General features: G+C 44.4%; 1 protein-coding gene across 3 annotated transcripts; it reads right to left on the reverse strand.

Moving 5' to 3' along the window:
* Nucleotides 1-1,410: 1,410 nt before the first annotated feature.
* Nucleotides 1,411-16,317, reverse strand: LYAR (Ly1 antibody reactive). Of its 3 annotated transcripts, none has more exons than XM_028743569.2 (9): nucleotides 16,094-16,225; nucleotides 14,870-15,054; nucleotides 13,104-13,218; nucleotides 11,802-11,909; nucleotides 8,931-9,014; nucleotides 7,741-8,116; nucleotides 6,927-7,001; nucleotides 4,832-4,917; nucleotides 1,411-3,236 (listed from the first exon to the last, which is right to left on the reverse strand). In XM_028743569.2, exons 2-9 carry the CDS (start codon nucleotides 14,989-14,991, stop codon nucleotides 3,099-3,101), a joined length of 1,104 nt encoding a protein of 367 aa, XP_028599402.2. In that variant the 5' UTR covers nucleotides 14,992-15,054; nucleotides 16,094-16,225; the 3' UTR covers nucleotides 1,411-3,098. The 3 variants fall into 3 exon arrangements, with proteins under 3 accessions (XP_028599402.2, XP_028599400.2, XP_077790661.1); XM_028743567.2 differs by having other exon boundaries at nucleotides 15,960-16,192; XM_077934535.1 differs by lacking the exon at nucleotides 14,870-15,054 and having other exon boundaries at nucleotides 16,094-16,317.
* Nucleotides 16,318-16,573: the final 256 nt, after the last annotated feature.

A 16,573-nucleotide genomic window follows, 5' to 3' on the forward strand; every position in this document is an offset into this window, starting at 1 on the left:
GCCTCCTTTCTTCCCAAGTCCTCCAATTGCCTCAGGACAATGTCTGTCTTATGTTCCTCACATATTTGATAAGTCTCAGCATCTCCTTCATTCTTTCTTGGACATCACAGCTGGTGTATGACTCTCCCAGGCACCCCATAGTAGGCTGAGAACCAGAGTCCCACACAACATGGCAGCATAGGAAGTGCCCACGGGTTCTGTCCTGTGGGGTTTTTCCCCTCCCGAGTCTCCATACTTGCCTCTGCTGCCAGCTCATTTGCAGGTGCTGTTCATGATGCCAAAAGACAGGTGCAAGTTTCCTTGAAGTTCACAATCTGAGAAGGGAGGCTGGAAGCCTACACAAACACCTTGGTTAAATTGAGTCTTATCATAACTGAGAAATGGAGTAACTCTTCTCCAGAATACAATAGCCTTGTACCGCAAAGCAAGATAACTAAGGGTGGATATATTTGGCTCTTAAGAACTTGCTTGGAAATTTGAAAAAGGTACAGAAATACCTGTATTAGAACAGAAACTGACAGCGGAGGGTGGGGAGGAATGACTGAAAGGACAAAATACCCAGTGTGGACAAAATGTTGTGCAATAGCAATGACCATTAATGTCTGAAGCACCGGGAATGTACAGAAGCCAAAAGCAGATGCTGAAAAATCAGACCTGACTCATTTGCAATATGGGACCCCTCTCTGGAAGCACCCTTAGAGGATAGTCTCTTCTTGTGGAAACGAAGCAAAACTAAACAATTGCCGAATGTCTGATAGCAGCTGATCTGCATTTCGTCTCATCATACTCTGCTGGATGCCACAAGTCAATTGGGCTTGCACCCAACCATTGTTTAATAGCAGCATTGCCCCTTCCCTTCCCACCTGACCCAGGCTTCAGTGTGGAGCATCCTTGCTAAGGAGAGACGAGTTTGGGAGCTTTTTACAATCTGTCAAAGGATCATACTAACGAATGATCAGACTTAGGTTGCAAACTTCTAGGGACTGCTACTTGCTTGAAGACTCCAACAGTTTGACAAAGCCTGTTTTGAATCAGAAACTTTATTCAATGTCAACGTAAACAGAATATCAAGATTAAAACGTATTTTCTCCACATGTAAGATTAAGCTGGTTTGACTGTCTTAACGCGAGCAAAGAGAGAAGCTTCTCAGCAGACATCTTCTTCCCCAGCTGAATGTTAAACCTGAATATAAAGTAACACTTCCTGTTAATGTATTAAGGGGAAACTTAATCTGCACTCCTTGGCCAACAGAGCAGAAAAGAAACTTAGACTTGTTCTGTGTGTGTAGGATCCCCCCCCCCCCCCCCCCGAAAGCTTAATTGGGAGAAGGGCTAAATTTTGAATATATTGATTGTGAGATCTGGTAACCTGTGACTGCAGCTCAATGTACAGAACAATATAGCCTTTACAAACTTTCTGTGAATAAGTTTAATATTTGCTCTCTGGTTTCCTTGTTACATAACACTGTTGCAGCTTTCAAGTATCTGAGGGAAACAATGCGCTGGGTCTGTCTCCAGTGGTCACCAGGTATATTCCACTGGAGACGCTGTTGTTCGGGCGCAATGAGAAAATAGCAGGAGGCGAGACGATCAGTTTTCAGTGGGAGGAAAGAGAGAAGAAACAGACCAGTAATGCAGAAGCAGTGCCAAAGCAGAGCACAAACAAAGAGAAGATCAATGTTCAATAACCGCAATAGTTAAAAATATACACATTTGTATTGAGGAGACATATGCTAATCTGCGGGAAAGGAAATCAGTACGAGATATAAAAAGAATGTCATTCTGTTGGTGTTCAGAGTTGGGTTCCTAGACTGCCAGATTGACGTGTTAGTTTATACCAACAACAATTTGTGAAGTTGCTAGGGAACCAGAAATATTTTTCCCCCACCTAGGTTTTGATACCTTGCTGTAGAACTTGTAGAAGCTTCTTTGTTGATAACTTTAGGCGTGTAACCATTGGCTCTGTTACACCCCAAAACCTATAGTTTGACCTACAATTTGTGGATGCAGGCGCCATGGTTCATGAGAAAGGCTCTCTAGGAAGACTGTCAGTGGCTATTTAGGAAAATGGCTTCCACACCAGGACTTATGCCAACCTGTTTTGTCCAGCTATATTTTTCCCCTGTTCCAAATCGTACTGTGCCACCTAAGTGGAAACTGACATCAATAATGACTTTTCTTTGGAGTATTACAGGGACTGTGTATTGTTTAATGTAAAGTCTCAGCTGAAATTGAAACATGCTATCTGGGACCACTGCAATATGGTTCAAACAATCCAGCTGCATGGAGAGCAGGGATTCATAAAGATATCACATTTTCCACCACTGTAAGATAGATAAAGATTCTGTACAGCTTTCTGGGTTTAGGTGTGGAAATACTTGCTAACGAGACCCTTCACTATTGGGTGCAGAGCTAGTGTGATTTATTTCTTTACAAAAACACACACACTTCAGAGTAAGCTTTCTTTCACTGGGTACATTGCAGTAGTGGGTGTTTTTTTTTAAAAAAAATGAGTTGTATCTCAAAGTTCTATGCTGTGATTAGAAGAGAACCATTTATGGCTTTAGCCAGCCTGACTTCCCCCCTGCAACTGTTGGCTACTCGTGTATGCTCCTCCTTTGTGATTTCCCCTTTCTTCTATTATACATGCCCTTCTTAACTCTCAGCTCATCTGCAAGTTCCTTATGCAGCCACACTGGTTTCCTTAGATGCCTCCCACTTTTCTTTCTTGTTGCTATTGTCTGCATTTGGGCCTTCAATATTTCTCCTTTCAGAAACTCCCATCCTTCTTGGACTCCCTTCTCTTTGAGTATTTCTGACCATGGGATCACACCCAGTAGCTTGTGGGTGTGATCATAACCATAACATAAACTTTTATAAATAGCAATAGAAAGATTGTCATTATATATATATATATATTAAAAAACCACATTTTTTCCTAAAAGTAACTTTTTAATCAGTATAAACTGTATGTGAAATAAAAGGAAATTCACAATCAAATACAGGCAGGGTTTGCTGCCATATACATCTGAAAAATCTCTTTACATCTGATAACAAAACTGGGGACATATTAAAAATCCGTATTTTAGAACTAAAAAGCTATTTTATAAGCTTAACCTTTTCCTTTAAAACTCTAAATTTAGGATTGCTGCTGACTTTCTTATTGAACAGGGCCAGAATTTCTCCTTCAGCCTTATGATGATGATCACCAGCCACTGCATAATACTGTGATAAAACCTGCACGAGAAAAAAGAAGAGACAAAAAGAAGTTACATTCAAACCTTTCACACCATTATCAGCTTAAGTGTATTTTCTGGAATATGAAGCATCTACTCCAAAGCAAGCCCCATCAAGTTCTGTCATATTCCACTTGGGCTTTAAAGCCTGCACTGGCTCCCAGTCTCTAATTCCAGGCACAAAACCAGCGCTGGTTTTTTACTTTAGAGCTCTGGAAGATCCGAAGGGGCCACGTTCTCCTATAGCAGCCTGCCCACATGTGCTGCCACCTTTGAAGGCAGAGGCAGCTGGGGGAATGAGGCCCTTTCTATGCGCCTGGTGGCATCTGACTAGCTGTCACTTCTCCATTTGTAACGTTATGAACTAAAAGAAAGAAAACCTGAGCTAAATCTAGGCTGACAGTTTTTGAAACTGCCATAGCTACTGGTTACACGACCAAGTCTTCGGTTGCATTACAGTGGTACCTCCAGTTGTGGATGGGATCTGTTCCGGAGGTCCGGCCGGATCCAGAGGTTTTCGCAACCGGAGAGATCGCTTCTGCGCACACGTGTGGCATGGTAGAGTGCTTCTGCATGTGCATGCGCAGCAAAACCCCGGAAATATACTTCCGGGTTTGCCACTTACGTATCCTGAAGTTTACGTAACTGGAGGGATACATAAGCGGAAGTACGACTGTACAGGAGCTTTCCTAAACATTGGCTTAGCTGCTGAGTTGTGGAATGCATAGGACCATCCCACCTGCCCAGAACATATATATTTAAATGCAATCAGCACACAAGGCCTTTGGACAAAAGGTGCTAAATGCTGTTGGTGGAACAGCAGAAGTTCATTAGAGAAGAGAGGGGGCAGCACTACGGTTTAGCAACTGCTCATTTAAATTGGAATTTGGCAAATGGTTGTGCTCACAGAAGCACAAGTTTTTTAAAAGTTAGGGCACAATCCAAGGTACGTTCTCCTACACAAAACCTCACTGAATCCAGAGTGTCGGGCAAGGCCGGGCGCTGGAGTTAGGCAGCAGCCTGAGGGGAGGCGATGAGGTGGGCAGCCATTCTGGAGCCTGCTCCATTTCCTCAGAGAAGCCTCAGAGTTGGCCCTTCTCGGATCAGGCCTTTCCCTTCCTGTCCTCAAGCCTTGCAGCGTTTTCTTGCTTGGCAGTAAGGGTCCTGCGTTGTGCGTGGCGTGCCCCTGACCATATGCAGAGTGCTTTCTCCCCCAGAGCAAGACATGTGTGTGTGTTTCCTTAAAAGGCTTCAAAGGCCAAATGGATAGAGCATGTGCAAAGTTATTTTTGCCTTCTGATCCCTGCATTGCAGGGGGCTGGACCAGATGAGCCTGAAGGGTACTTTCCAACTCTTTGATTCTACGATAGGGAACCGTTCCCTGAACAGTACAATTTTTTCTTTATTTTTTAAACAGGCAAATTATGAAATAATTTGGAAATAAGGAAATAATTGTGAATAATTGTGAATAATGCTGTGAATCGCCCTGAGATCTACGGATGAAGGGCAGTATACAAATATTTATTCCAGTGGTGCTTGTGCAGGGGAACTTTGCCCTGCCTTGTACTCTGGGTTTCAGAAGATGCTCCAATATACCTTCTTCCTTAGTTTTTTCATTGGCAGTTCATTGTCAGGTGCTTTCCTCAGAACAGCTTTTATAGTTCCCTTCCAACTGAATTTACCTGTAAAAAATTGTAAAAAGACAAGGAAGAGAGAATAAAATAAATTATCCCCATGCATTTTGGCCAGGTCACTATGGAAACCTAACACCACTTTCAAATGTTTCCTTAGTCATGTTAGTACTGTGCCCTGCTTGCTAAGCAACCTGCTGCACTGAGATGATTTTGGAAACTGAAATATTGCCAAGCACAGCAGCGCAGGATTATGTGAACAAGGGAGAATGGGCTATAAATCAATCAATAAGGAAGTATCACTCCGCAAGCAATAAGGAGGTTTTTTAAAAAACAACAACCCATGAATAAGGCCTCATTGCCCACACTTTCGTATTTGAAATCAGCAGCCTCTCTAGCTCAGAGGGGAAACACACCTGGCTGGTTCCAACCCAGAAAACCACCAGCTGCATCCACCTGGAGAAATGACCAACTTTTTCCAGTGGTTATTTTAAAAAATCTCATCTGTAAATATAAACAGCCAAACTCACTATAATAACCTACATACATTTTCTACCCGATGTGATCTACTACAAACATTTAGAGGCTTAGGGAGGAATTTGTCGTCAGACTCTTCTGACTGCTCTGTCAGTGCAAGAATTTTTGCTTGCCAGGTGGGATTCTGCCCCCATTCCTCCCACTGCTCTAGGGCTTGTCTGACCCTCCAGGGTGGATCTGGGGGAGGCGCAGGGGGCTCCTGGGTGGGGAGTAGCCCTTGCACAGGCTTCCACTAGCACACCAGGTTAGTTAACTTCGGGCCCGACTATTTCTTTAACACTTGAAAACTGTGACAGTGGATTTTCTGGGGCCAACCCCTGCTGGCATTTCGGCAAAATGTGGGCTGCAAGCTGGAGAGGATTTCCTCTGTTCAGAAAAGAAGATTTAAAAAGAAAGGAAACAAAATGAATTGAGACTTGGTCTGGCTGTTCCTAACAGATTAAATAGCCGTATAGTGTTGGATCCAGAGCTTGCATGTACCAACATCTGCTTGTCTAGCAGAACATTCCCCGCCCCCTCGCAGACCCCATTGTTGTCCCCTGCCCCCAATCAAGCCTTCTCAATGTTGGGAATCTTCAGGAAAGGCCTGGCTGTGGTAACAGTGGGAGATGGAAGACGGCAAAAACTAGTCAGAGGCAGCCTTGTTCTAGCAGGGCTGGGGTGAGACTGAGAGGGCAGGAAAGACTCATTGTACAAGTGGACTTGTGTTCTCCCTGCTCTGGATCCATCCAACAAATGGTATGTCGTTTTGCCCTAAACAGCCTTGGCCCAGTACACCTGAAGGAGCGTCTCCACCCCCATCGTTCAGCCCGGACACTGAGATCCAGCGCCGAGGGCCTTCTGGTGGTTCCCTCACTGCGAGAAGCCGAGTTACAGGGAACCAGGCAGAGGGCCTTCTTGGTAGTGGCACCTATTATGTGGAATGCCCTCACATCAGATGTCAAAGAGAACAACAACTACCAGACTTTTAGAAGACATCTGAAGGCAGCCCTGTTTAGGGAAGCTTTTAATGTTTAATAGGTTATTGTATTTTAGTGTTTTGTTGGAAGCCGCTCAGAGTGGCTGGGGGGACCCAGCCAGATGGGCGGGGTATAAATAATAAATTATCATCATCATCATTATCAACAACTATATAACCTTTAGAAGGCATCTGAAGGCAGCCCTGTATAGGGAAGCTTTTTAATGTGTATTTTTTATTATGTTTTTATATATGTTGGAAGCCACCCAGAGTGGCTGTGGCAACCCAGTCACACATAAGAAAATTATTATTATTACTATTGCCACCCACGAAATTATAAGCCCCTGTCCTCCTTGGACACGAATATCCTGTGTTATCTAAGCCTGGTACTCACTAACCCACTTTCAAGACAAGGGAACTATGTCCTTATAAATGTTACAACTCTCCCTTATACTTTAACAATGATTCTAATAATTATATTGACTAAGTTGCTACATCATTGTTGCCATCAACAAACAGATCTAGCTCATAGTTGCAAACTGCTAAGCATCCAAGCGCAGGTTACCTTGAAGCTGATCCTCATTTTCTTCGGTTTCTGAATTGTTCATTCTTTTTTGTGCAATGGGAGATTCGTCAACATCTGGGGTGGGATTTAAAGGGAGAGAAACAGTCAAAATAAGCGTCAGGAAGTCCAGTAACAGAATCTTTAGGGGACTCACCAAAATTGGAATAGTGGTTAAATCTAAAATCTGCTCTGCCTGACATTTCACAAAAACCTCCTACAACAAGGAAAAATCAGAAAAGGATTGATGTTGTCAGAGGAGATTGTCGGGATTCACAAAATGCTGTGTGAGATAGTAAGTCTGCAGGCTTGAGTTTGCTAGCTGATGCAACTGGCTGATGCAGTCAGCCTGCAATACTTTCTATGGAAGTGCTGGGTCAGAAAGACTCAGCAGTAATGTGCTGCCAGTTGATTGGCTGTCATCAGTTTAAAGGGGAAACCTGTCCAGCAGTAAGTGGGTGGTGTAGAAGAGTGTGGTCAGAGAGAGAGATAGAAAGGTCTTCCTATTTGCCTTAAGGTGCAGCCAGGTACTCTGTTTGACTGTATGAACTGCTCGTGTGTTATAGCCTGTAGATATTTGTATATATAGCTTACAATATACTGCACTGAAGAAGCTGGAGCATTTCTGCTAAAGCGCCGCAGAGAATTCACGACAGAGATGGGTAGAAAACAGGATGTCTCTCAGGCTGTCACTCTCACCCCGATTTCAGTTCCAAGCACTGAAATTTATCCTGATTTATATACCGTACATCCTATATACTACAAACTGTCTTTTCCCCCAAACTGCACCTAGAAGCAAGAACTGCAAGTCTGATACCTTCAGAGACGTTCCGCTTGCGCTTCTTCACATTTGCTTTGGTCCCTGCCTCTTTTGTACTGACACCATTTCCATTCATTTCCAGCTCAGCTGGAACATCTGCTTGCTGCTGCTTTGCCAACTTCAAGCCATTCCTTTTGGAAATATTTCCATTCTCATTTTCTCTCTCTTCTTTCTTAGACTTTTTACTTTTTTTGAGATCTAGGCCCTCTGGCGGAACTTGCAACCTTAATTCTTTTGCCTTTTTCATATTTTTCCTCTCTTCCTTTTGTTCCCTTTTATTCTTTTTCTTTGCAGGTTTCTCCATTTCTACTTGGTTGTCTTCTGATGGCGTTGGCATAACTTCACTGTCTGCAGACTGGTTTTCAGCTGTCTCCTGTTGGGAAGATGTAGAGGGCTTATACATCACTATGATGAGACCCCCTAGTCAAAAAGTTGGGGCAGGGGGGACTTCAGTAGTTTACTCCAGGAAGTAATCCTGCCTACTTGTCATATCTGGCCCTGATAAGGATCTGACCCATGGAGCCAAAATGGTTCCCCCTCCCTGCTTTAAGCAAAACACAGAATTGCTTTTTGGTGCAATGAGAAGGTACACTCACAAGTACCACCAGCAAAAAATAATCAGTATCTTTCTAGGATGTGGGACTTGCAATGGGCTTTTCTGAATGCATGGAGGGAGGTGGTGAAAAATCCATCCCTCTACTTCTGGGCTATTCCCGCCCCCCGACCCTCATCCCAAATAACCAATTCTTTCTTGCTTTATCTTAGACTACTTCGTCTATATCCTGCAATGCAGAAAGCTGCAGAAGCTTTTTGGGAAAACACTTTCCCAGAAGTTTAAAGTTCCTAACTTCAGTTCACATGAGCCCTTAAAGACAAGCATTACTGTCATCTGTGTGGACATTAAACTAAGAAATGCAAATGCAGCACATTTCTCTATTGCAAAAGGGGAACTCTGCACATGGAGGGGAAAGGGAAGCCTACAAGGTTATTAAAAGCAATTATTTATTAAGCAAGTAAGTACAACTAGCAATCCATTTAGGAGGCAATACTAAAGTCCCACTGATATTGTGGCACGACTGGACTTAGCTGGCTAATAGAAAAGAAAGACTGGCTACAAGCTCAGCCACAATTTGTGGACTTTTGACTATGAAACATTGCTTCCATTAAACAGTTTCCAGTTAGCTTACCTTTCTGGTAGCTTGTGAAAAAATGTCCCACACCTGGTCCTGCAGTGCAGTGCTATGTATTTTCAAACTGTTAGACATCCAGTTCTGTTTAGGTAGAAAACAGCAGAATTTCTATTTATGAACTGATCAGTCAGCAAGACACTTTTGCAGTATTCAGATCGTCAGAAGGGCCACAGGATGGGATGGCATGGACAAATGGGACCCAGCAATCATGCCCCTTTCTTCAGAATCTAATTAGAGGCAGGTGCCAAGTTATACATGCGAAACATCCTCTGCTGCATTCAGTAACAGTCACAGGTAGAACTGTAATACACATTAGAATCACAACCTGCTAGTGGCAAAAAAGTTCCAGCGCAGTTGACATGAGCCCAAGTCATGCATTATTTCAGTATGTGAGGCTCACACATGGCAGATGGAGTGGAGGGCAATGCCACCTCTACCTCTGGCAGGCTGTGTGTGTGTCTACCTGCAAAGAGCTGCCTATGAGTTACAGCTTGGTAACACACAGACACACCCCTTGGCAAGAATGAACACTCAGTTCATGGGTTTCAAGGGGTGGAACCAGGAGGTGCAGCCCCATTCCACTTCCCATGTGTTAGCTGCCCAGGTTGAGGTCTGAACAGGGCTATGGAGAGGCAGCGGAGATCATGCAGCCAAGGACAGGCACCAATTTCCTGACAGGAAGCCCCTGAAGCTGGTAGCTATCTCAATTCAGTGCTAATGTTTCAACTGCATTAAGCGCCTCTCTTGGAAAATGTCTGCATTTAGGGCGGCCTTTCAATTAGCTTTGAAGTACACGTCTGCAAACTTCTTTGCTTTGCACTCCCTGAACCGTTTTGCCTCACTTAACCTCTCTGATCACTTTTCTGTGCCCGTTGCAGATCAAAGCAGCGAATCATCCTACTCCAGCCCTTGAAGGCATGTGCGGCTCCCACTCACTTCAAAGCACTGTGGTGTTTATCACTGCATTTCGTGAATGCACAGCTGCAGCAACAAGAATGGACGGTGAGAGCAACAGTGGGAATATGAGGGAAAGGGGCTGTCAAGAAATGCCCACCCCCACTCTGCCAACAAAGGGCGCTGTAAATTGCCAAATCAACTTGCCTGCAGCAGAACCCCTGAGCCTGGAGGATTCTGGTGACGCTTTCTAGCGAAGGGGTAGCCAACATGGTGGCCCCCCAGGTATACAGTGGCCAATGGTCAGGGATGGTGGAAGCAGGAGTCCAACAACATCCTGGAGGACACCATGTTGACTACCTTGGTTCTAGAGCAGTGTTTCCCAACCTTTTTTGGGCAAAGGCACACTTGTTTCATGAAAAAAATCTCGAGGCACACCACCATTACAGCCCCGTGACGTCAGCGTGCAGCGTCACGCCGGGAGGGACGCACGAAAGTGTAAGTTTCAATTTTTCCCCCTCCCCCTTGCCTTCCTTCTGTGCCAACCACCAAAAAGCCAAGAAAAAAGCCAAGACTTTAGGGCAGCAGGTCGACACGGAAGAAGCTCCTACCTAAGGACAGGTGCGACGGCCGTGTCCTCTTCTGCCACACTTGGCAGCCCTGCCTCACGGTCGTGACTCCCACCCTGATTTCTCCCCGCAGGTCGAGCGGCACAGGCAGCCCAATGTGTCCAGCCCAGACACAAGCCCCGCTTCCCCACTCTAGATCCTGAATGCGACCAAGTGCTCTGGACTCCCAAGCAGGGTGGGAAAGAGGACTCGCATCTGGTAGCCTCCGGGCTCCTCGCCTGCTCGAGGGATGGCATTGCAGGCAAGCTGCCGGCCGTCGCCATCGCCGCCCCCTCATGCGAGTGGACCTGCCCGGAGTGGTGGGCCAGGGGAGGCTCGCTCTCTGTGGGGATGTGGCCCGCACGCGCGGCCCCGCTTCCTCCTGCCCAGGGCTGAGCTCCTTACCCGCGATCTCGGTCTCGCGCACGCGGATCCCACTTATTCCGAAGCTCGCGCCACTAGCCGGGGCTCTCACACCGTGCCAGGGCGAGGCGGCGCGGCCCACTGACGTCATCGCGGCTCGCCGCCGCCCTCGACTTCCCTGTTCCCTCCCCTCCCTCGGGTCGCCGTGGTTACCGAGGACTGCAAGCTGCTCGGGCGAGCGTGGGGCATTAAGTGGGAGAAGGAAAATTAAAATTAAAACTCGCCTGAAGGCCGCCTCTCCGGATATCTTTCAAATTTTTTAATTTTTCCCGCGGCACACCAGGCAACGTCTCGCGGCACACTAGTGTGCCGCGGAACACCGGTTGGGAAACACTGTTCTAGAGAATAGATGTTTTCTTGCGACATACTGGCCAGGAGCATCACATATCATGGTTGCCCTGCGTGAACTGAGAGCGCAATACACAACACACAATTCTTCCTTGTGAGAAATATCATTAGTTGTGGGTAAGCAGCCCGTGAGGCTAAAAAAATTAATATTAATACAATTTTACCACTTATCTGCATAATATGTGATAAGATTAGGGTGCCCATATGCAAAAGAGGGCATGGTTCCACCATTGTTAACGGTTGTGTAAAACAGGAAATTTCAGAAGGTGTAACTTGTGGGACCTGTAGAAATTCCCTTACCATCTAGCAGGTGGGCAGGCAGGCATACTGGTGTTTACGGTACAACAGCAGCTAAGTTATATTGCGCCACTTGGATGGATAAGGCAAACAGCCACCCAAGTGACTGTCATCTGTATGCACTCTTCATGGAAACGTGTCTGTCATTCTCATGAAGAAACCTCATTTTTTTTAAAAAAATCCTACAGTATATTTGTCTATTCAGAAACAAGTCCTATTCAGAAACAAGATCACTGGGGCTTGCTCACAAGTAAGCAAGTACAGAATTGCAGTCTGAGCTGTTTACTTCTAAGCATACCTGAAACTTGCCCTTTTTTCTTGGAATGTTGTCATAGGTATACATCTGCTCCAAAATATCTCGAACTTTGGGGTTAATGTTGGTTTCCTTTATCGCTTGATGAATCTTCTACAAAAGGAAAATGGGAATGATTGCATCTGAGACACAACATACTTAAATCACAAGTCTGATGCACTGAAATCAGATGTATGCTATACACATTGCAGGTTTAAATCTGTCCATTTCCCCGTCTGCATCAGGGTCTGGAGGTTTGGGAATTGTGTTATTGCTTCTGGGGTGTTTATGTTCACTGCAGATGAAAACAATGGCCCACACGGAGCCTGAAAGCTTGCCTATTGGCTAGATAACACAAGAAGTAGGAGTAAGATAAAAACTCTGTATTAGTTCACACTCTCTCATGATGTTTATGCTGCAAAGTGCCGCAAGGATCTAGTTTCCATTTACACACACACACACTGCAAAACTATTTAACATCTACACGAAACCACTTGGTGAAGAGGTTATTAAGTATGCAGGTGACACTCAGCATTATTTATCATTCTCATCAAATCTAGGTGGGGGGCTGGAAACTCTTAACACAGGCAGCTCAAGTGAGGAATGGGATGCGCAAGGGCTAATAAAGTGAAGCTCAGTCAGGGCAAGATTAAGGTGGTGACCCCCAAGGGAACACACAATCTTTTCAAAATGGGGTTGTATTTAGTCAAGGCTCAAGTCTGTAGCTGGAAGGTGTTTTCAATATAGTCTCATGTATGGACACATGTGACTAAGAATGCATTTTGCCAACCGGGGCTGGTATGAAACGTATTGCTTCTTGCTGGAATAGCAACCATCAATTAAGAAACTTCAAATGCTTCAGAACATGGCAGCCAACAAAGTGCTGGTTTTGGTTAAAAGCTCTGAATGGCCTGTGACTTTAGTATATGAAGGACTGCACCAGCCCATGAGCTGAGTTTGTCAGCCAAGGCCCTCTTCTGTCAGATGGGCAGAAACAGGGCTTTCCTTTGACTATGAAATGCCCTCCCAAACCAACAAGCTGGCATCTACTCTTGCATTCAGTGTGCACCTGCTGCAAGGTGTCCTGTTCCCCAAACATTTGACGGGTGAAGTTAGATAATCATATGTAGTGTTGGTGGGTTTTCTTATTGTCTGATTTTTAAATGTATTCTTGTATTGTTTTGAGCTGAGGTATAAATTGCCTCAGAGACCACTGGTTGAAAGGGAAAAGGGAGAAACAATCAGTACACAGCTTTCTCTGTAAATTAAGTGTGTTATTACCCTGCTTATGTGTGCACTTATTTTTACCTGAATCCATTCCTGCTGTTTGACATCTCCTTTGTGAGCTTTGGCTTCATAACCCTTGCCACCATATTTCTGGTCTTCACTTAGGCACTTCACATGACATTTATAATCATCACCCCTTAAATGTTAAGAATAACATAGGTAAAAAGCCATATTAGTAGTAGTAGTAGTAACAACAACAACAACAACAACAATAACAACAACAACAATAATAACAACAACAATAGTAATTTTATTTGTACCCCATCCTCCCCAGCAGGAGCTGGGCTCAGGGTGGCTAACATCATAAAACTAACACAGTATATAAAGAACATAAAAACAGGCAATCAATTAATTAAAATACATCTTAAAATTAGTTTATAGCACAACACTTATAGCACAGTAGGAAGATTTCAGCTCTGGATATATTGAACAGCCTTAATTCCCAGAGAAGCCACGGGTCAAGCTAATCCAGAAAGAACTATGACTGGCAGAAGCTGACCTGCAATTCTATATAGAGCTAAGCATGTCTAATCCTTATATGGGATTATGCCAATGTAACTCCGCAGAAGATTAGGCTGCACATAAAATTAAGTCACACACGGGGCATCAATTCAGTAACTCATGTGCTTTAAAATAAGTTTGGGCTTATGCGCAGCTTCTTCTTTAAACAAAAAGGTTTTATTTACAGGGGCAAAACTGTGTCAGAAGAATGTCGGGTCAGCATTAAGGTCAATGTCATCATTTGGAGACCTCTCGGCTTCAGTAGTTCTTATTATTCTAGTGATACCACTGTTCACGTTTTACATAGATGTTCAATTAACAGCACTACTTAGAATTAAAATCCAAGCAGAATCCACCATTTGCCAAGTTGTGCAGCAATAGCACAAAAGCTTGCATATCCACATAGAATCCTGTAATGTCATCCGTTGCCTTTATCCCACATCAGCGTGACTGAGAAAATAGCATAAATTAACCCTGCAGTGCAGTTCACAGTTATATCCTGTTGCAGGCTGCGGGTGCCAAGAGAGAGTAGTTTCCAGCATTTTGCAATATAGCCCACTACAGGCAAGAGAACAGTTCAGTTTGGCTTCCCAGTCATAAATCCCCCATCTCTCTCAGGTTGCAGGAAAGGTCAAATCTACTTGCCACCTCAGACTTCCTCCCAGGCCAAATCAAGCACTCAGTAACACGAAAGTCTCTGCTTCCCTGGAATGGTAATGCATTTAGACAGCCAAACGTTCTTCAGCCATTTCTTGTACAATCAAAGGCTACTGCCTTCACCCTTTGAGATTTCTTGAGGGTTCCACCTTGCAGGGAGATGCTTTTATTTTATGGTGATCTTGTTACTGTAAATCAGATTTTATTCTGCTATTCTTATTTTCTTTAAACGATTCTATTTATGATGACTTTACTAATTTTTTATGCATTAGCTTCAACTTTTAAAGAAGACATTTTTGGCATCCCTTTGCATTTTTTACCATCCTACTCAGGAGTGGAAAACTATATCCAACCAGTGGGCTGGACCCATCAGTCCACCACCCTCCATATAGTAACTTATGACAGGTGGGCAGGACTGTCACCATAACGTCTGGTGACTGACACCTCTCAACATTCAAAGGGGATTTGTTGGTCTAAGGCTTGTGCCCACTTGTTCTTGTAACACCAAACCAGTTTCATTGCAGATTTTTGCACTGAGCTCCTTGGGAGGAAGGGGAGGATATAAACAATAATAGCAATAACAATGAGTTGTCACCACCAAATAATGAAACAAGACTCTGATAACCTACCAGAAATCTTTACCACAATCCATGCAAGAAAGGCATTGGCAATTGCGGCACACAATTACATGCTTTTCAACCTGTCCCTTTTTCACAGACTCTCCACATGCGTTACATGTGAAAACCACCATTTCTTCCAAGATAGCAGTATCTTTCTTCAGAGACTGTTAGAATTGATCCTCTTCAAACAAATTCTAGAAATTAATTAAAAATAGTGTTTTACATGTCCTTTTAAAAAGGCAGGACTAACAAAGCAGAAGTTGATACAATAAAAATATATTTAAACACCCTGCGGAGCATTAAAGACAAAACTATTAAGTTAGCACTGCATAAATAGCACTATATACCCAGGTCCATTAACATTAATGATTCCAGGCATGCTGGTATTTATTGTAAGCAACAAATACATTCAGAATGGGAACAAAATTTCTTAAGGGCTTGAGGGAATAGGGGGGGCAGATCCTTTGGACTACCAAATGAACTGCATGCCAAGAGGAAAGGACCCACCCATCAAATGGAGAGAACTCTGTTTTATATTTTGCACCATTAGGGGAGGGAGTATTTTAAAACTGTAACTGTTCCAGGTACTTTGGCAGAAAACACACACACAAACAAGTATGCTATTTCACAAGCAGCCAACCAAATATGATTTCTCAGAAATCTGGAGGAGCAGCTGGCAAAAAATAGGGTCTGCTGTTTCATGCTTCATATATTATTATTATTATTTATTATTTATTATTATCATTAATGTATTTATACCTCATTTCCCCCCTCCCCCGACAGGGGACTCAAGAATGCTTACAGATAAAAATAAGTGCATCTAAACATGAGGGGAGGGGAAACTATTAAAAATCAATTAAACATTGATTAGAATTAAATATGTATGTATATATATATAAAGATAGATTATAGATAATGATAGATACACTATGTGTGTGTATATACACACGCACGCGCGCACATATGTATATGTAGTTATACGTAAGTTATACATATAGTTATATAGCCTGTTAAAATAAAGCATAAAAGCGGATACAGGCTATAATCCGTTTACCCGGACTCGCCGCCGACGCCACTTTTGCCAGGGAGCGCAACTTACCGCCGTTTCGCGGACTAGCGTTGCCTCGCGGGAGACACGTGTTCGCCGCGTTCACACACTCGCCGTTCTAGCCGCGGATCTAGAAACCGAAACGGTGTCCTGAGGGCCGAGACGGGCTCAGCGGCGGAACTCACCGGCTAAGGATGGCTGGTGGTCCCGCGCCGGGTCTCTCCCCTCGGGCTGCAGCGACGCCTCCGGTGCGCCACCCTCCGCTCCGTCGCGCACCTATGACGACACCGTCGGCGACTCCTTTGAACGTCTCAGGCCTAGAGAGAGAAACGTCGAGAGTAACACCCCCGACGCCCGCAAGGGCGGCAGAGCGGCGCGCTCTAGCCCTCAGCATCTCTATGGGCAAGGAGGTCGCGCGTAGGCGTAGACTTACAGCGTGCAGACTCACACGCCAAGACCAACTTCCGGGTTGATGTCGAAAACCTTTAAAGGAGACGCACAGGACCTTAGCGCCGCAGCTGTGATTATTAGCAAAGAGTCATTAGGGCTGATTTTACATTTAAAATGGGCGTGGGGGTGGAGGAAGAGTCAAAGCCCTAAACATTTATTTTAAATCACATTTCTTTTGCCCGTGCATTGGCAGCAGGGAGGGAGAGGCGGCAGCT

The sequence above is a fragment of the Podarcis muralis genome, chromosome 9 (genome assembly GCF_964188315.1).
Source record: "Podarcis muralis chromosome 9, rPodMur119.hap1.1, whole genome shotgun sequence".
NCBI classification, from domain to species: domain Eukaryota; kingdom Metazoa; phylum Chordata; class Lepidosauria; order Squamata; family Lacertidae; genus Podarcis; species Podarcis muralis.

Coding starts and splice junctions, on each gene's coding strand:
- LYAR (XM_077934535.1), bottom strand. CDS start 16,302: ATGCTGAGGGCTAGAGCGCGCCGCTCTGCCGCCCTTGCGGGCGTCGGG. Junction 13,219..16,093: donor CCACCAGCCATCCTTAGCCG/GTGAGTTCCGCC, acceptor TTAACATTTAAG/GGGTGATGATTATAAATGTC. Junction 3,237..4,831: donor TGAAAAAACTAAGGAAGAAG/GTATATTGGAGC, acceptor TTTCTCGTGCAG/GTTTTATCACAGTATTATGC.